Source organism: Vombatus ursinus, unplaced genomic scaffold (genome assembly GCF_900497805.2).
Source record: "Vombatus ursinus unplaced genomic scaffold, bare-nosed wombat genome assembly UNPS02014793.1, whole genome shotgun sequence".
Classification (NCBI taxonomy): domain Eukaryota; kingdom Metazoa; phylum Chordata; class Mammalia; order Diprotodontia; family Vombatidae; genus Vombatus; species Vombatus ursinus.
The window spans coordinates 11,732,264-11,752,344 of NW_020954571.1; the positions used below are offsets into that span (position 1 = coordinate 11,732,264).

General features: G+C 40.8%; 1 protein-coding gene across 4 annotated transcripts in view; it reads right to left on the minus strand.

Moving 5' to 3' along the window:
* Positions 1–1,339: 1,339 nt before the first annotated feature.
* SLC25A25 (solute carrier family 25 member 25) overlaps positions 1,340–20,081 on the minus strand; it is a 29,601-nt gene continuing 10,859 nt past the window's right edge. Inside the window, exons 1-11 of one of the 4 annotated variants that reach the window (XM_027869589.1) lie at positions 12,097–12,176; positions 10,027–10,195; positions 8,495–8,621; positions 8,254–8,341; positions 7,121–7,232; positions 6,067–6,225; positions 5,007–5,159; positions 4,614–4,721; positions 4,326–4,493; positions 3,890–4,040; positions 1,340–3,778 (exon numbers count right to left, since the gene is read on the minus strand). In XM_027869589.1, coding sequence (XP_027725390.1) covers positions 3,594–3,778; positions 3,890–4,040; positions 4,326–4,493; positions 4,614–4,721; positions 5,007–5,159; positions 6,067–6,225; positions 7,121–7,232; positions 8,254–8,318 — 1,101 coding nt within the window. In that variant the 5' untranslated portion in view covers positions 8,319–8,341; positions 8,495–8,621; positions 10,027–10,195; positions 12,097–12,176 and the 3' untranslated portion in view covers positions 1,340–3,593. Of the gene's footprint in view, positions 3,779–3,889; positions 4,041–4,325; positions 4,494–4,613; positions 4,722–5,006; positions 5,160–6,066; positions 6,226–7,120; positions 7,233–8,253; positions 8,342–8,494; positions 8,622–10,026; positions 10,196–12,096; positions 12,379–18,166; positions 18,477–20,081 lie in introns of those variants that run through there. The other 3 variants (XM_027869587.1, XM_027869588.1, XM_027869586.1) reach the window with 3 other exon arrangements.

The window sequence follows — 20,081 nt, forward strand, 5'->3', positions numbered from 1 at the left end:
TGGTGGGGAGGAAGGGGGAGAAAAATTTTAAACTCAAAAGCATATGGAAGTGATTATTGATAAATCAAAATAAATTAATAAAAAAGAAACATTTGTCTGAAATCTGCAGCAGGATTATCACAAGGTGACAGCTGATAAAACAATATGTTGCAAGGATTGTGCTTAATCCCATGGAATCTGCATGTTAGATTGACTGCTCTTTCAGAGAGGCAAGTTCTACAAAAAAATTACCAACTGCTTCCCGTCTGTCTCCTCCATGCAGGATGTGGGGCTGGAGACTAAGGTTATGTAGCCTAGTCCTGTAACTTGATCATTAGGGGCTATGGAACAAACTGAAGGCACAATACAGAACGCAGGAAGATGTTACTAAGAAAACCCAGACAGGACATAACACATTGCTGGGCCTGGTTCAGATTTCTTTCCAAATACCTTTGTGGTTGTTTGTCCGTTGTTCTCAAAGAGGACCGTGACATCAGGGGGGTGATGCCATGAAATGCAGGGGAATGGGATTTAAGTGAGGGAAGGCCTGTGCAAAGTCACCAGCCTCACTTTCTCCTCTGGAGTCATCTGGGTCCAGTGGCCAGATACAGACTCAGGAGATGGTCCCCTTCCAAATACCTAGAAAAGGAAGGAAACACCATTCCCAAACCTGAAATCCAAATCTTTGTGGCTGGTTACCCAGGAAGACAGATTAAGGGGATTTGAAGGAAGTAAGACTTTGTCATACTTAGGAGAGACTTGGCCACAATAATGGAGAAAAGAGAAGAGGCTGTCTGCAGAATTGAGGCATCCATGGAATCTTAGGGGTGGTAGAGGAAAAAAGTAGAACTCAATGTTCATACCAGAGACCTATAACAAACCAAAATTGTAATTTTGGAGGATTGTAGCATGGACTGGCCCAGGGTGTGTATATGTGAAGGGCCTTAGGTAGAGATTAGTCCTGGCAATCACCCATCTATAGAAAGGCGGCAATGTGAGGAAAGCCTGGTTTGTCAAGAACTAGTGGTTGGAATATTATTTCTAGACTGTTACAAATATGGGTATATACTACCACTTCAATTTTACACGGAGAATGGAGTGACTTTAGTATAGTGCTGGCCTCCCGATTCCCAGTCCAGTCCTTCCAGGTCTAGACTGGCCAGTTGAGGTTTGTGTGTGTCTGTGATGTGCTATGCATGTGTACAACAGCCAGTGTAACCGAAGTAAATGTCTATTGGGTCCTAACATGCCCAGATGAGGAGAGAATCCAAGAATACAGGGTAGGAAGACACAGATGGCTAACTTGCTGAATATACAAACTCATTCAAATGTCCCAAGCCACAAATGAGAACCACCACAGTTTTATCAGCATTGAAATAACTTTATTAGAAGGCTGTTCTAAGTGAAAACTTCCATGTTGTGTTCCTTAATTTTTCGTTTGGACAAATTCCAGTTGTAACTAAAAAGACAGTAATTTTGCATTGATCTTTGCATCCTGTGTTTTTCCCATTAGGCCATACTGGTGGAATGAAAGTGCAACTGTCTAATCAAATGATTTGCAACCACTATTTCAAGAAGGGGGAGAAAGGAAGCAGCAAGACCCAAGGCTCCAAAAAGCAGCTGGTCTCCTGGCTACAGGAAGTGGGGTATGTCAGTCTGAATGGAAAGGGGACAGGCCCATTTTACGCCTGGGAAAGACAAGCTGCAAAACCATTCCCACTTACCCATTCAGCCAACCAAGTTTCCCTTACTAGAAGGCTCCCCCTTCCTCCACATGTACCTGGAGGGTCAGGTCATTATAGCCACTTGATTCAAATAGAAATAACATTTTTGAAGAAATTCTTCCTGATTCTGGGAAATTATTTGGATTTTCATCTTGGAAATCCCTGAGATTTCTCCCTCCCCACTCTCCTCTCCAAATAAATTTTTGTGCCCATTAACCCCAAGTGTCTATCATTCACACAACCTCACCCCTTCTTTAATCACATGCACTGCTCCAGGAGAGCAAGTCTAGACTTTGACCACCAAAGGAAAGTCTTTCCCCCACCATGATCCTATTTCTCTCATCCACAATCCTCAGGCTCCAGCCTAAAAGGAAACTTCTCCTGATTGATCTTGTAGACCTAAGGCAGACAGCACAGGCTACATGGAATGATGGGGAACCTTTTACGTGCTTATGGTCCTCCCCATAGCTTTCCTGCTGCTGCACAGTGCTAAGAAGGTGCAATCAACTATGAACATAAATAAGGATAAAAAAAAAACCAAAAACCAAAACACTAAACAGGATAGATTAATAATTAAACACATCTATAAAAATAGTTAGGACATAACTCTGTTCAAATAAATACAAAATAAATATGCTTTAAGCACTATAATACATTGTGTCAGTGGAATGTGAGGCTGATCCCTTTCTGCCCCAATTAGGAGTTGGATAAGAATCCCTTAGATTAGGAACTTGACCTAAAACAGACCTTAATGTAGTCAGAGAAATAATACCTCCACCACTTTCTCTTCTCACTCTGTGACAGAAGCAAAGGAAGAATTTGCACATCTATTTCTCTTTCTGATGAACTAAAACTTCTTAATCCAACTCCACCAGAATTTAAGGCCTTAAAACTCTCATCAGGGAAGAGAATTAAGCCAAGGAGTCTCCTTCCCAATCCCAAGCTAAAGACCGACTCCTATTCAAGGAGAGTGGCTTACCCTCTGAGTGGACGCTCGGCCCAGCCCTTGCCTGGGAGCCAGCTCAGGGCACCGTGGGGTGCTGAGCAGGGAGGAGAAACTGTTCAGTTCCAAGGACTGAACAATATTACTCATGAAGTCATGCATTATGATGTGAGGCTGTTAAGATAGATAAGGCATTAACCTTACCCACCCTTGCCATGCACACAAACATGCAGGGCACCAGTTCACTGTTTATTTAACTGCACTGTCTCATGGATGAGAGAGGTGCTCTGCTTATAGCAAATACACAAGTTAGTCATTCTTTTTCCTGCAGGAACCAGGGCAGCTTTTACTCTGTACATTGGAAATGCTATTTGTGAAGTTCAAGGTTAAATCTTTTCTCACCATGGGAGTATACGTGATAAACAGGTGTGACCTGGGAACACTGATTGTCCCACCACAGTGTGTTTTAAGAATTAAAACAGCAAATAGGAAGTGAGCAAAGACTGATAAGGGAAAACCCTTAGCACATCAGAGGGTTAATTTAGATCCCCTGGAACAAATAGCTTGGTTGCTTAGCGCAAGATGGTGGAAGTAAGCCAGTTCCCAAGCCTCTATTTTTCAGCAGGCATGGCAGGGAGCACTTCTCTCCTTACTTGAAAGCCCCAGGTCCTGTTCCCATCCCTAGGCCCCTGAGAGAGGCTTTGTAGGGAACAAATGGGGTTTTCTCAGGGGTCTACAATGAGATCTGGGACAACAAGATTGACATTCAACCCAAGGCTCAGACCTCTTTTCCCCCTGCCTCTTCTATGTCTCATACACATTCTGAGGTTTTCACAGCTTGGCTTAAGTCAGCTTAGTGTTGACACATTCACAGAATGAGATGGCTATACATCCTGGGACTTCAGCCCAAGATCCTTAAGTCCAACAGTCCGAAGCCAACCTTCCCATCACCGAGACTGCACCCCTAAGGTGATCTTCAGGTTCTCATAGACCACATAACTGATGCTCACAGCTGGGATCACCTTCATGAAGTTGGGGGCCAAGCCTCTATACAGGCCAAATGCTCCTTCTGTCCGAAGGATTTGTTTGAAGAGGCTGCTCATGGTCACTTCTGGGGCTCCCTCAATTGAAGCTTGAATGAGAAGAAGTTATTGAAACATCAGAGAGCTGTCACGGGCACCTCCCAAAGCCCTCTGGGCCCCTAGGAGCATTTCTTTGGGGACCGGCCTAGAAGTGTTCTTACCCTGGGCTTGCATCCGAGTCCTCACAAGAGCCAGAGGGTAACTGGCCAGCTGTCCACAAGTGCTGGATATTGTACCACAAGCCAAGAGGACAAACACACCAGGGTCTGCACTGTTGACTGCATACCGCTGTAACCAGGTATTTTTTAGTGTCTAGAAGGAAAAGAATGATGAATGAGTCAAGAAGCCATTCAATGCCAGGGAAGAAATTATAGGAGAGGGGGATTCAAGACAAAACTATAGATAAGTTGTTCTGAAATGAGTCATTAAGTGTTCCAGATTCTTCTGAATTACTTTAGAGGGAAACAGATTTTAGTCCCTTTTTTTCATCCCTCCCCAGAGGTTACCAGAGCAATAGGCATTAAACTTGCCTCAGGGTTTAAAAAAGGTCAGGGCACAAAATTAACCACTCTCCACCACAGCTCTGCAGTCAGTTACCTCATAGACAGCCAGGTCTATTCCTGCATAAGGAATAATTCCAAGCATATTGGGGATATAGCCTTTGTAGAAAGCTGTTATTCCCTCCTTGGCCAGGATCTTCTTGGCACAATCCAACATGCCCGAATACTGCCCTGTCTTCCGCAGTGCCATCCTTGTCTTTAAGACCTAAAAACAGCAAAAGGGCACTGGTATTAGGAGAGCTCCCTTCTTAAATGCCACCCCCCTATTCCAGAGACCAATAACACTGCTCCCATCTCCACACACATAACCAAGAATACTCCTTACCTCCATAGGATAGATGCTACTCTGGGCAATAGCTCCTGCCAGAGAGCCTGCCACCAGCCTCTCATGAATCCTCAGTGTTTCTTGGTCACTACCAACAAGACGTTTGATCTGGAAAAAGGAAGGCAGATGAAAAATGAATCGAGGGATTAAGAAGGCCTGCTCCCAACCTCAGTCTTCATTCTAAAGATTCCTCGTGACTAGTTTGGGTTAAATAGTCAATTTCTGTTTGCTCCACTACAGCCACTTCCATTTTACAGATGAAGAAGGAAGGGGCCTGCAAGGCTCTACTCCATGATCTAGGCAGGTAGGTATAAAGTTGGGGAAATTCTTAGGTTGTTGGGTACTCAAGACACATTTGTCACTTGACTGTGCTTGAAACAAGGCAATCCTTACCTGCTCATAGGCCATGAATTTAATCGCTGATTCTGGGGCAATTTTTATGACATTAATGCCATTGCCACGCCAGAGAGATTTGGCCCCTCCTTCTCGGATCATCTGTGTGAATCCTCCAACAATACACATGTTGTTGCTACGGGAAGCATGGACCTGGAGAAAGAAAAACTGGTCAGCACCAATGCGAAGACCTTTCTCATCAAATAGATGACTTTTTTTTTTTTCAACAAAAGATCAAGGAAGGCAAGCCCTATGGCAACAAGGACTGTGCCTTACTCATTTCTGAGAGCACCTAGTAAAGCACTTTGGACACGCATCTTCAATAAAGTCTGTTGTTGCTCAATGAACTTTCCCCCACTTCAATATTCTAAAGACCCAACAAGCACTTCTGTTTCAAAATAACAGACAGCAAGTTAATTTTTATTCATTAACAGACTTTCAAAGAAGAGGAACAGAGGGCAAGGGAAAAAAATAGAGAAAATGACGATTTTCTTGTGCCCACAGTGGACTCTAGCACACAAGGTGCTAGAAAACAAACAGAGAGGAAGAGGCTGGGGAGATGGAGAAGAGGAGAAAAATGGGTCACTGTTAATACAGATGCTAAGCAAAGTCCAACATACTGTCCTCTTGCAACCCAATTTTGCAATTCGTCCTCTGACATCAATTTAGATGATCTTTCCATTGCCCTGTCAACGTGGAGTTAGGGGCTCTGCCAAAACTACTGATCTGTTTCCAAGCAGCATCTGGGTCAGATGAAGATCTGCTCCTTTTCCAGCACCCTGCACAAGATGTGCAGAAGGAACAAAACTCCTGACACGCCCCTTTCATCATCACACTCATGGGCTAAGTCTTGTAGCTTAAAGTGGCTCTGAAATGACTCAGATAAAATCAAATCAACTATGAGCCAAATCTCCCTCGGACCAGGTGGAGTGTTGTGTTTGTCTGAGGCAAGAGCTCCCTTACCATCTGTTTCATAGGCAATGAAACCATGGGATCAAAGCAGCAAGCTAACCATAGATGTAAGTGCAGGGATTTCCTAGCCTAGTTTTTTTCTTCATACCTGCATGAGCACCTTCAGCCGGTCCAGGGGGGCTGTGCAGGTCCTGGAGACAGCCCCTGCTCCTCCTCCAGCTACAAGATGTCTCCACCACATCCCTGTCTGCCTTTCTTCCACTGTGAACTCATCAGGGACTGTTAGGTTCTCTCCTACATCAAAGATCTGTAAGGACAGCCAACAAAAGACAAAACTGTGATCACTCACAAGCAGGGGCCTGAGAACTCTTTCAAAGATGTCACTCCTAAACCTTCTTGTTCTATGCCTCTAACAGGGTCAAATCACGAATTATTCAATAGTACCAAAGCATCCCTTCCTGGTATTTATGAGGACATAAGGCTAGCCTAGTCATTGAACAGGTTGAACTATTATTCTCGTTACTTGATTTGTGAGGTTAGACAACACCTTTTTCTTCTATCTAAACTTATATCCTTCCATTCAGCTCAGGTGTAACAAGCATGAATGAAAGAACCTCTCTTAAGTGCTTAAATTTTTTGGAGATACGCTCCAAACAGTCATAGAGAACCGAAGGATTTTAGAGCTGAAAACTCATTTGGAAAAAAAAAAAACAACAGGGGCTAAGAATTACAAATATATCAGGCTCTTCTAGCCTAGGACTCCTAGATGGGTTACCTGACATTCCCATAACTCAAATAAAATGGCCAAAAGGTCCAGATCAAAGTGCAGTGGGGAGGAAAATTTCTGAAACTTGACATGTAACCAGATCACACTGGCAGAACATTATGCAACCCCTAAGCAAATATCATTGAAGCTCTAATGCGTGCATATCACTTTCTAGTCTTGGCAGGGTACAGAGCAAGGCAAAGCTAGCTCTGAGCTGACTTCTAGAGCTGCAATCCCCGCAAACCAGTCCATCTGCTCTTTTACCCTCTTCTCCACCGGAGAGTTCTACCTGCAACTTCTTAAAAAGTCACACTAGAGCAAGCAGAAGGTACCCTGGGAATGGCAAGCATTTATCAAGGTAACCAGGTAAACTATGGATTACTAAGACTAAGCTGAAAAAATAAAGATCAAGACCCAAGAGAGTTACTGACTGTACCGTGGAATGCTTCCAGTACAGAATGATCTCAGGAACATTTTCAACTGGATGCAAAAGATGGTAATCTCTCCATTCATTCCAGTCAATTGTCATAGTTCCATTTTTATCCATGCTGTAGGACAAAAACAAAAAAAGCAAATAAGAAATAGTTCTTTGTGTCAACGAGCTACATCTGTTAGTTATCACCCCACCCCCACCCCCAGCCCCAGCAAACCCAAATACTGACAGCAGTTACCACAAAGAAAGGTCCTAAAAAGACCTATGGCTCTATATCCCAAATCTTACAGAAAGAGAACTAAATGAAAGAATTTTATACAGAACAGATAGGGAAGACAGTCACCAAGGTGACACAAATACTTACTAAGTGACAGGGCCCCAGAAATGGCCCGTTCGTATTCTGACAGACAGACAAGGGTAGGATGCAAAGGAGAGAGGAAAAAACAATACAAATAAGTGCCCATTAGCTGATGTTAGTGAGGCAAGCACACAGTAATAGGTAACAGTGTAGAAAGCGTGGACAACCTGATAACCTCCCCTCCAAAGCAGCAACCTCAGGAACCATGACCTGCTATTAGATTCTAGCTTACCAGCAACCCATACAGGTTGTCCCAGAATTATACTGTAAAATTTGGATTCAGTCAAAAGGCCACATTTAAGGCCCTAGAAGGACACATGGGCCTTAAGGCAACAGGTTCCCTACACCTGCTCTAGGTTATTGAGGATTTCTCCCAAGAGTGTGGTACAGTGAAAAGAGTGCAGGATTTGGAGTCATTATTACCTATGTGACTACGGATGGGCAAGTCACCTAACCTCTCTGGGCCTGGCTCCTCGTGTGTAAAATGAGAGGGTGGGGTTAGGTATCCAAGAAGGGCCATTCTAGCTCTAACTCTATGTTCCCATGAACAATAACCCTTGGCTAAAAAAGGTGATCGCTTCTAAGATAGGCTTATTTATTCATTCTTTTCAATCATGATAAGTCAAAGTACAGATGAACAGAGATTGGGTAGTAGTAGGAAAGGCACTACAGTCAAAACACAAGAGGACAACTACAGGGAGGGTTAATATCAGAATGAGTCTTTTGTTCTTTTTGTCACATGTGTTAAACTGAATTCAGGGACTGGTTAACTACTTACCTCTTAAGGATTTTTTCAGCCTGCTGTTCAGAGATCTTGACCCCCAGATCCCGAAGGGACTGCATGATCTCCTGAGCATCAATGCGCCCTGCAATAATAAAAGCCAACGAGCTAAGAACAAATGTCCAGAAAACCAAACTGGGTGGGCAGGCAGAGAAGCATACCAGGTGGAAATTGTGCCAACAACCTGGTCAGCAATTGTGTTTATTAACTAGGCCAATCTAATGACCCTAAGCCTTACCATCATTCTTTTTGTCCAAGCTCTTAAAGACAAGTCTCAGTTTCTTCTCATGATCTTGAAGATAATGAACAAATTCCTCAAAGTCCAGCTGCCCATCCAGGTCCTTATCTCCAGCTTTTACAATTTTCTGAGGTGGGGGGGGGAGGGAGAAAAAGTATGGTTTTATTCCTTAGCTAGACTATACCTCCATACCTCCCACCTCCTGTGCCCCCACTCCCCATGCAATACCCATCAGTGCAAAATGCTGTGCCAAGTAGTACACTTGGGCTACCCAGATATCACAGGGAAATCTATTTGTTCCTTTTTCAAGGCACTGTTTCATTCAGTCTATGGAATTCTGTCAGCTTCTCAAAGTTACTACTTAAGATGAAAAACACAAGTCACCAAGTTCAGGTCAACCTGTCCCAAATCCATTGTCTAAATGTAGCCTGTGTTCCTCACAGGCAAAGAAAAAAGAGAATAGACTATTGGAAAGAAACTTAAGACACAGCACCAAGGAAAAGTACAGGGTTCTTTGAAGTGACCTGAAGGCCAACTTATTGTACAACCAGTATTAGCCAGTTAGCTACCTGGAAGTTATGTACTTTCACACTGACCCTAGTATAGCTCCTAGGAGGGAAGAAGCTCTCACAGAGACAAGTCTATAGAGCAATGGGAGGTTTAGACTTAGACCTTGAGATTACGCAGTTAAGTAAACTTAAATGCCTCAAGGGAAAGGAACTCTGCTTCTCTCTTTAACCCAACCTTAGAAATAGAATTAGCCCAAAAAGAATCTAGTCTGGTTCCCCATTCTTGATTTCCTCTCACCCCCCCACCCCACCCCAACACGGAGGAATAAAAAAATTCTGCTGGATCTTGGCAGTTCTTGCTTGGCAGAGATACTGCCCAATCTTAGGAGGCCAAGGGGAGCGTTCCTGGGCATGTGTTGAATGGTACTGCCAGTACCTAATCTCAGGCAAGAATGATGTGCATAATATCAGGTCTCTCAACTGGGTATTTAAAAGCCTAATGCTCTTCCATGGCAACTGTACTTGGTAATATCTAACTGATGCCTATAACAACCTTAGAAATGTTAGAACCTCAGATTATTTTACAGAGAACCTTTCAATAGCCATAAGTTTCAAGTGCTTCTGCAAGCTTCACTACTTACTCATTTTTTTTGAGAGTGACTTGGTTTCTTTATCTTTAGAGAAAGAATAACTCCTGGCCCTCCCCTCCCTATTCCAGAAGGACACCTGTCCTAAATTGTTACAAATGGATCTAGCTCATCTAAATCTACCACAATGAGGTTTGACAGGATGGATGAGTGTTAACAAGCAAGTGTTTATTCTCATTCATTCACTCAGTAAACAAACATTTGTTTCTTATAAATGCTGCTGCTTCAAGATACTGACAGACAAGTTCCTAATGACATATTAGCAGTTCACTTAACCAACTACCAAGCATATCAGTTGCCCTGGCTAGATTATAAATTAGAGGAGAAAGAAAGCTTATATGTGCTAAGTAAGGAATTACAAATGCCCTCGGCTTACTCTGAAGTTAAGTTATCTGTACTCAGCAGTTGCATTCATTTTTAGATGATTGGTAATGCGAGAACATTTCACAGAGATTCCAGTGTGAAAGGATGATTACAGAGGAATCTGCGGCACCTCCTGAACTGCTGCTCTGGCCTTGAGACATACTTCATGGAGCCAAGCATCACTAAAATAGACAGATAGATAGACAGACAGACAGACAGACAGATAAATCGTTGTTCCCTTTCTAAGTGTTCCCTAAATAATTACTGGCAAATCAGTACCAGGACTAGCTTTTTAAAGGTGAGGTTTGAAGCGAGTCAGCCTATTAGCTGGCTTATTAGAACAGTCAATTCTTAATTGCCCTCTGGCAGCCAGTCTAAAGCTCAACAAGACTGCACAGACAATTAAAGGTGCAGAAAGGACTTCCTGCCAATGAAGACACTTACTTCCTAGAAACCGTTCCAAAAAAATAAATGCAGATGAGCTGGGGTGGCAAAGAGATGCTATTATATACTTCAGCTGTTATCTGCTGCCTGATGGCATTTAGATTCCATTAAGGGTAGTGGCAAACCTCATCCACTGAACTTTTCAACGCCTGGACTATGGCCTCCCATGCAGTGCCAGAATAGGCTATTCCCTCAAGTTGACAATTGTGATTCAGACCACTTCTCATTGCTCATTTCAAAATGCTCCCAAACAACTCTGCTTCTCTGCTTTAGATAAGTAAGTGTAGTACCTGCACATTCCAGTTTCCTATAGTGTAGAATTGATGGATTTGAGTCTTTCAAATCCAGGCTCTGCCATTTCTTAGCTATAAGACTTTGGGCAAGTCATTTTACTTCTTTGGGCCTCGATTTCCTCATCTGTAACACGAGGATAAAAATCCAACCTAACTTTCGGCTTTGTTGAGAGGAAAGTACTTCTTCATAAGCCATAAAGCACACTATGGGAATGGGAGTTCTCTGTTATCACCTCCATCAGTGTAAAAAGCATTTCATGTTTGGATCTCAGCAAGAAAACCTGGTAGTAAATCCAGGTGGCAGGTATTTGGTGCAAAGGCAATCATTCAAGGTCCTCCTCCAAGCCTCACTACTTACTCACTTTTTTTATCTTTAGAGAAAGAATAACCCCGGCCTTCCCTTCCCTATTCCAGAAGGACAACTGTACTAAATCATTATAAATGGATCTAGCTCATCTAAATCTATCACAATGAGGTTGACAGGACGGATGAGTAACAAGCAAATGTTTATTCTCATTCATTCACTTAATAAACAAACATTTGTTTCATATACTGGTGCTTCAAGATACTGACAGACAAGTTCCTAATGACATATTAGCAATTCCCTTAACCAACTACCAAGCATATCAGTTGCCCTGGCTAGATTATATATTAGAGAAGAAAGAAAGCTTATCTGTACTAAGTAAGGAAAAACATCCTTGACATAAGATTCGACAAAAAGTTACATCAACTATAAGCAGGATCATATAAACCATTAACACTCTATACAACATAACTGACATCATATTACTCGCCTTATTGGTGGGTGGGGGAGGTCGTGGGAGGGAAGGAGAGAATTTGGAACTCCAAATTTAAAAAGAAAAAGTGCTAAAAATAGATAAATAATACTTTTTTAAAAAAGAAAAAGTGGTATTTTACAATAAGCCTTCAAACTAACCTTTTCAGGCCTTTGGTTTCTGTAAATAATCATAAAAGGACCAAGACTTTTTGCGATTGTCATGCTATTCCCAGACCTCTTCCTATCTTTCTCAATTCAAAGGAAATAACTTGGAACACAATAATTTATTTTCTAGGATTAATTTACACGAAAGGTTGTTTTCCCGAAATTCCTGCCTGCCTAGTTAAGTCACATGGAAGTTAGTCATTCTGATGACAAAGAACAGAAACTGGCTGCTGGCTCAACCCAACTGAAAAAAAAAGTCTCATATTTTATACATTCTTTCATTTAAACAAACTGTATCCCTTACATTCATATTATATCTACCTTTTCTTTCTCACCTCAAAAGTTATTCCCCTCTCCCAACACTTAACTTCCTTCACTTCCAAAATTGATGATCCATACACACCTGCTTCCATTGTCGGTAGGTGGAAAATTCCTGAGAGGGGATAAAGACGCTAAGTTTGAAGATGGATTTAAGTTCTGCAGGAAGCCCCTTGGATTCAAAGTACTGAAACTCTGTTTGGGCCTCCCCAATCAGCGGCACATAGAGGCACAGGCAGAGCATTTTGATAATGAGCCTGGGTGCTCAGCCACTGAAGGAACAAACAGCTTAACAATCCTCCAAGAGAAGTTTCAGCGTGAAGAATGGAAATGCCGGTGCCGGTCTAGTGAGCTCACACTTGAGCTATCTCTGCTCAGCTGTCATTGGCTGTTCAAACCCTGCCCTTTTACTTAATTGATAAAGTCCACAGTAAATCCTTTCCAAGCAGCCAATGAAAGCTAACCCAATGACAAGAGCACCCTTCCAAAGATTGCTCAACATCTAGATTTGTACAGGGTAAGTTTTGCGTCACTTACTTCCTCAGCATTAACTCTTTCTCATCCAAAGCACTGATGTGATCTATTAAAGAAAACCTTTTTTACTCGAGGTCCCAGTCCCCAAAATGGACAAACAGCCTCAGTCTCTTACTGTTCACCTACTTCCCCAGCATTAACTCTTTCTCATCCAAAGCACTGATGTGATCTATTCTCTTTTATTTAAGTATATCTTTTTTTACCTAGTCCCCAAGATGAACAAACAGCCTAGATCACTTACTATTTTTTTTTTAATTTTTAGGCAATTGGAGTTAAGTGATTTGCACAGGGTCACACAGCTAGTAAGTGTCAAGTGTCTGAGGCCAGATTTGAACTCAGGTCCTCCTGACTTCAGGGCTGGTGCTCTATCCACTGTGCCACCTAGCTGCCCCCTATTTTTTTTTTAAACACAATATTCTTACAAAAAACCACCATCACATTATGCTTCATAGACCAGTGGATTTCTCCTTCTGATAAATAATCCCAGTATAGTTAATGGAGAAGGCTGGGTGACATTTATCATTAATTGAATGAGTTTAATTCACTACATAAAAGTAGAGTTTAAGGAAAAGTTTGAACTTATCCTAGAAAATTGACATTATTAAATATTTTAGTCTCGTGGTAGAATATCTCATGCTTAAAACAGAGAAAGAACACTTAGAGGGTTGCTAGAGACTTACCCTGCCCCAGTCAACCTAAGCATTCATTCCTGGAGAATTCAGGCAGGCTCCTGGTCCAAAGAAACCCTGCAAAGGACTAAGTTTCAGTCCCTACAGAACTTCAAATTTCTTCCAGGAGTCCCCCTGGAAACCCCCAACCTGAGATCACAAATAACCCTTAAAAAGTTACCTGGGGGTCCCAAGCACTTTAAACACACAAATGGTTTTTGTGATGATGAGATACAGGGGGTGCCAGTTTGCTGTCTCCCCAGAATCATCTAAGCCAGCTGTGACCTAAAAATACGACACAGAGTTGTAGGCTCCAAGCCTGTATTAGCAATACAGAACATCTTAAATAATTCAGTGTGGGGGAAAGTTATTTATATAGTTCATCCTTTTTTGGGTGAAGACTGCAGATCTGAATGATTCTGTGTTCTGAGTACTTGAAAGGAAAGGCCCAGTATGAATTGGAGATGATGTCATCAACTGGAAATGCTGCCACTCCTTCTTTAGCCAGATGTGTGTAGTCTTCATCCCACTGAGTTACACATAATGGGAAGATCAATGAGAAACTATTCATATTTGCAGTGCTTTTTAATATAATCTAATTCTTATAATGGCAAGGATTGAAATCAATAACTATAATTTTAAAGAGTTAAAATTTTAAATGGATTCTTTTAATTTGCTAAAATAAAAAGTATTCTAAACATCTATGTAAAGATGTTTGGGTCACCTCCCAATGAAATTTTTGCTTCAAATAGTTTTGGCAAATAAAAGTCAACTCTGTTCTGACAGAATTGCAAAATTCATCTGAAAAAATATCAAAACAAATCTATGTTTTGGAATACCTAATCTATACCTTCTAGAAATAAAATCTGTATCTTTGCATTACGAAGATTACATATTAAACTCATAAATATAAGTAATTCAATTCTAAAAAAGAACTTATATCTTTCCAATTACAATATTATGTATTAAAAAATACATGTATCATAGGACAAAGGGTGTTAAAATGGAATCTGGGTGGCATTCATCTTGTCCCCAAAGTCTCCTTTTCCTTCCAAAACAGTTGTCTAAATGGTTCCCGAGGTTCTTTCTAGCTCTAAATCCTATTTTCCTATTAAGAGCTGTTATGGAAGGGTTCCATTATACAATAGCTTAAATGTTCAGTTTGGATGCCATAGCATTCTTTTGAACAAACCATTGTGTTTGTTTTCACAACTAACGCTGCTGAGTTTCACAACTAATTCTGAACTCCATTTTCAGAAACTTTGGAAAGGAATTTTCATATAAACAAACTAATGTCCTTAAAAAAAAAAAACCCCTACAGAATTTTGGAAGTGTAAAGTGCCTTGGAAATCCATTTAGACTAACCCCTTTACTTTACAGATGAGGAAAATGAAATCCAGAGAGGGGGAATGACTTACCTAAGGCCACTGGGCTAGTTAGCATCAGATTCAGGGCTATAATACAGTCCCATACTCTTTCCATTACACAAACCATGTCACAGTGCCAAGGACCAGGCATTGCCAACAAGAGATTTTAGAATTCAGAATAGAATGGGGCCCCTTACTGGTCAACTGCCTGCAAGATAGTTACAGAAACCTTAGCAACAAGGCATATTCCAGCTTTCTAAACACACCCTTTTTAAAAATGCCATTTTGTGAGAGGTCATTTTAGTTGTGTAATACAAGGGTTTTAGTGAAGTGTCAAACTTACTTAAATTAAGATTCAAAAATGTGTAGCAACTTCTCTAGATATATCCAATAGGGATAAAAAGGAAAACAAAAATAGAACTTATATTCCACTATTAACAATTCATACCCGAATTAAATCTTGCCAAGATTCCAGCTAACCATAAATCCTCCCCAATTATCTTATCTCTGATTCTTCTCTATCCTACCATATTCTATTTTAATTTATTATACTGTTATCCGTCTCCTCTGATTCTTATTCCATCAAAAAATAGGCTCCTCAAACAATGATACTAACTCTAGATACCCTTGGAGCTCAGCTTTTTCCCTTGGCCTATAAACCAGTAATTTATCCCACAGATATCTTCTCACCCCCAGACCAAGTAACGTCACCAACAGCTTCTACTTGCTATACTGCCTGTTCACATACTAGTGAAGTACGTGACAGAATATCACATGTAAGAAAAAGGGCAGGTACAGGTAGCTTTCTGAGTATTGGGTTAAGGTCAAATAGCACCCCCCCATACACCCCCATTTGCAATGACTCAGTTTAATTCCGGAAGTACTAATTAGTTAAGGAGCCAAAACCATCGGCTTGGTTCAAGCTTCACCTACCCTTAAGGCTAACCCACATCATTCGCCACGAGAGCTGCAGTATCATTTGATGACCAGTTACCATGACTGCACAGTGCTGCGTTTCCAATGACACCAGCCTATCCTTAGCAATTAGACACACAAAGAGTGAACTCTTTGAGCTTTTCAAAAGAGAGCCAGTCCCTCAAGATTTAAACACTCCAAAGCCACAGAAAACATCTCTGTTTCCAGAAAAACTGCTTTTCCCCTACTGAGGATTAACTATGAGACAAAGATATAAAGGAAAAATTGGAACAGTTCCTGGGGCAAATGCTTCTAGGGATGACAGAGATTCAATATCAAATATATTTAAACATTTTTTTGGGTGGGGAGAATTGGGGAATAGCAAAAGAAGCAAAACACAGTTATGTCTCTGGAAGTTTTTGAACCCCAAGAACCAATGTGAACTTTTCTATAAAGGTTCATTCAACATTCTAGAGACTTCTTTTCATAGGAAAGAAAAAAAGGCAAAGCTCAGGTTACCAACCTCTTTGTTTATAGGTAAAACAGAATCTATGTTCATAGAATCATGGGATTTAGCAATGGACGATGCTGGTCCTATCTCCTTAAAATTAAAGTACAGAGCCTTCTTTTCCTTTAAGTAAAGATGAATGACAAAAGTATACGGGGTATAAACTATCCATTGCAAACACTCTTCTGTGTAGTTTTTTTTTAAACTAGTTCATGGCAGTGTGTATATATATATATACACATATGTTTGTATTAACTATGTTGAAATAGAATTCATCAATTAAAAAAAGAAATATGCGATTTAGAACTAGAATTTAGAGCTAGATTTAGAGCCACCTTAGAAATCATCATTTATTCCTATACCCTCAACAAACAGATGAGGAAACTGAGACTTGGAAATGACGGGTTTTTTTTTTTTACACCCTCATGTTCCATATACCATACTCAGCACTTACTACTTCTAAATGTGGGGGCTCTGGGAAAATTCAGGTTGGCTGATTGACCCCAGAAGGCAGAGAAACATAAAATACAACCCAACCTTAAACTACTTCCAGATTTAGTCATAATATAAACAGGCAACAAGGGAAAATTTTAGGCAATAGATACTGTAGTTCTATTTGCATCCAATTCTAGATTTCTCTGCTTTTAGCAGGACTCTTTAACTCCAATGTGCCACTTTCCTACTTCCTTTAAATTATCTTTTGGGATATGGTGGTTAAAAATACAAGTTAAATCCAGCCCTGCCTCTCCAGAACCCAAATTCACTACTCTCTAGTTCAGCAAATCCCTCAGCTCTCTAACCACACCCCCATGTTCCCCCACCCCCTTCCAAAAAGTGTGGGACTCATGCTCTTTTCTGACTATTACAGTTTCACAGACTACAAGGACCTTTCTGCAGAAGTACAGTTGATTCTATGCAGAAAGTTCTACTATGGGTATAGGAAACATAAGTTAATCAGTAATGAAAAATCAGTAAATTCAAAAAGCCAGCTAGCTGGACATCTAAGGCTATCAGGAAGATAAAAGTACTACACAAAAGATAACACAACTGCTATGGTCCTAACCTCTTCCAGTAATCAATAGGCATATTGCTTGAATATGATCAAAACTATCATATAAACTCCATAAAATTTTTCTAACTAACCCACAATTTAAACAGGAAGGTAGAATTTTGCCTCAGAACCAATAGGATTGTTTGCAAAATTGTTGCATCAAAAGTCCCTGATACAGCAGGGAGAGGTGGATATGACTTCGCTTCTAACAGGACAAAATCACCTTTCCTTCTCAGCCTGACATAGTATTGGGTCAAAGAAGTATTTTATTTGTTTTTCAAAATTAAATTTCAGCAAATAGAGAAATAATCATGGATTTTACTACCTTAAGTAGGAGGCTTTATCACATATCAATTTTAACACCTAGTCCTACAAACCACTTCATAGTCTTAAATGTACAAATGACTAAGCTGCTTTTAAGTACAGATGTACCCCACTCCATAAAGATCATCAGCTCTCAGGACAGACTTGTCATCTTACTGTCTTGACTGTTCTCTACTGAGAATCTCAATATCCAGAACCCTTCCATCCCCTTTAATCCCTTTATTCTTCTCCTAGATTTTAAAGGCGAGGACAGTTTTTGCAGGCTCAAGACAAGGGGAGTCTGACCTTTATGATACACAAAATTAAAGACTGATCTCCTCAGCTCCAGTTTAAACTGAACATGCAAAGTACAATCTATTCTCATTTTGGCTCAGGCTACCCCAACTCATTCAGATGGGGTAGGACACTCTGACACTTTTACAGGACTTTAAAATGGCTTTTAGGGCTGAATTGGTATATCTTGAGGTAAATCTTCCACTGAAAGCAACTTCTTTACCTCTATATGTTCATCTTGGAAGAATGAAGTTTTTACAAGAGCTATAAAATTTCCTACCAAACACAGACTTCTCAATTAATTCTAGCTCAAATTGGTTCTCCTCTGCTGAAAACCTCCTCTCTCTTTCAGTCTCTCTCTCTCTCTCTCTCTCTCTCTCACACACACACACACACACACACACACACACACACACACACAGACAGAACCTCAAACCTCCCTAGATGATTTATCCCAGGGAAATGACCCCTAGTTCCTCCTCTTATTCAGGAAAGCCTCTCAGAATTGCCATTACCTTAGGAAACTGCTCTGCAGGTCCAACTACTAGTAAAATGGTTGGTCTCTTTTCCGTGGAATCAGCCCCTCTGTCCTGTTTCCCCAACAGGTTTGACACCTGGTCTCCCTGGGCAGAATCTTGTTTGCCTTTGGCTTCATTATCTTTTCTCTCTGTAGAGCCTTGGCACACAGCCCTAGGGAAAAAACTAGACAGAAAATGCCAGAGCATCTGCAGCATCACTGCTCCCTCCAATCTCCCAGTCAAGAAAAACTCCGCAGTTGGTGACTGTTCACTTTCAAGGAGGGATGTGGCCACAATACCAAATGTTACAGGCTACACAGCAGCTTGAAAAGACTTGACCTAGGAGTTCCAAGGCTGAAGAAACTATGCTTTCAGCAATTGCTTCCTCCCTTTTCAAATTTGCTGTTACTGCTGTCGTGCCTAGCCTGAGAAGTAGCTTATGGTAAGATGCTTCACCAGGCTGTTGGGGAAAAAAAAAATAAATAAAAAGGCTGAAGATGAAAACCTACCCTTGCAGACGAAAGATGATAAGGTACTTAGCTTTATTTAAAAAAAAAAAAAGGCAAAGAAAACAACCCTCCCTGTGATAGAAGCCACTTAGTGCTCCCAATTAACCAGCCGTCCCCAAATCAACTAATGATCAGACAAGCTGAAGACCTGAGCATCCAGCCTGCATTCTCACTGCAGCAGCGCCTGGCCAATCCCCTCTACCGACACTAACATGTTCATTATTCAAACCAGCAATAGTCCTCCAATCACAAGAGTGCACAGCCGGATGATTTCCTGCATGCAGTCCAACAATTCTGCAGGGAAGTGGTGCCTGCAACCTCCAGATGAGGTTCTGTTCTCAAAGAATCGACAAGGAGAATAACTAGCAGAGACTCAACTCCCTACAACTTGACTCGGGATCTATCAAAGTATTTGTTGTGGAATCTCTTTGGTAACATTAACCAGATATCTAGAGATCCATCCTACACGCTGTTTCACACAGTTCTTTCTAAATACTGGAAGCATAATCATTCCTCTAAAAGCGATTCATAGGGGCAGCTAGGTGGTGCAGTGGATAGAGCACCAGCCCTGAAGTCAGGAGGACCTGAGTACAAATCCGGCCTCAGATCAAACACTTGACACTGACTAGCTGTGTGACCCTGCGCAAGTCACTTAACCCTAATTGCCTTAAAAAAAGAAAGAAAGAAAAGCGATTCATGTTTGGCCATCTGCTTCTTAATACACAGGTACATAAATGTAATGGTCAACTACTTTTGGAGTACAAATCTCTTGATGTCAAAGTGACCATTTTATCATGGCTTTCATACACATTTCCTAGATATCTAATACAAGGATGGGAAAGCAAGTCAAATGCCTTAATGTTTATCTCTCATTGATAAAAGTTGAAAGTGGCATTATCATACTCCGTACATTCACTTGATACCTGGAATATATTCATCTAATTCTTAGAAGAAACTATCAGGAAACTAGGTAGTTCCAATATAGTAATAGGAAAAAATCTAGTGTCTAAAAATTCAAGATGTGGTAAAGTCTGGTGAAACTTTGACAGGCTACTAGCATTTGAATTGTCTCTATGATTAGGATATGAAACTCAATTTTGTTAATTTATAGGATGCTCCATTCTGTACACTTTAGATCCATCTAGAATATTTTTACTTCAAAATGTTTTGTTTTCTCTCTTTGCCTCATGGTTTTATTAATTTTTTTATGTCATAGTACCCACTACACTATTGCCAGAAATATCAAATTTAGTGGCAAGCAGACCAAATGTTTTCTTTTCATCACTTATCAATTAAAACCATCTCAACCAGAGTAAAGGCATATACAGCTATATAACACTGCTTTACTACAATAATTTGCAAAACCTTAACATATAGTCATACTGTCAGATACACAGTAAAAC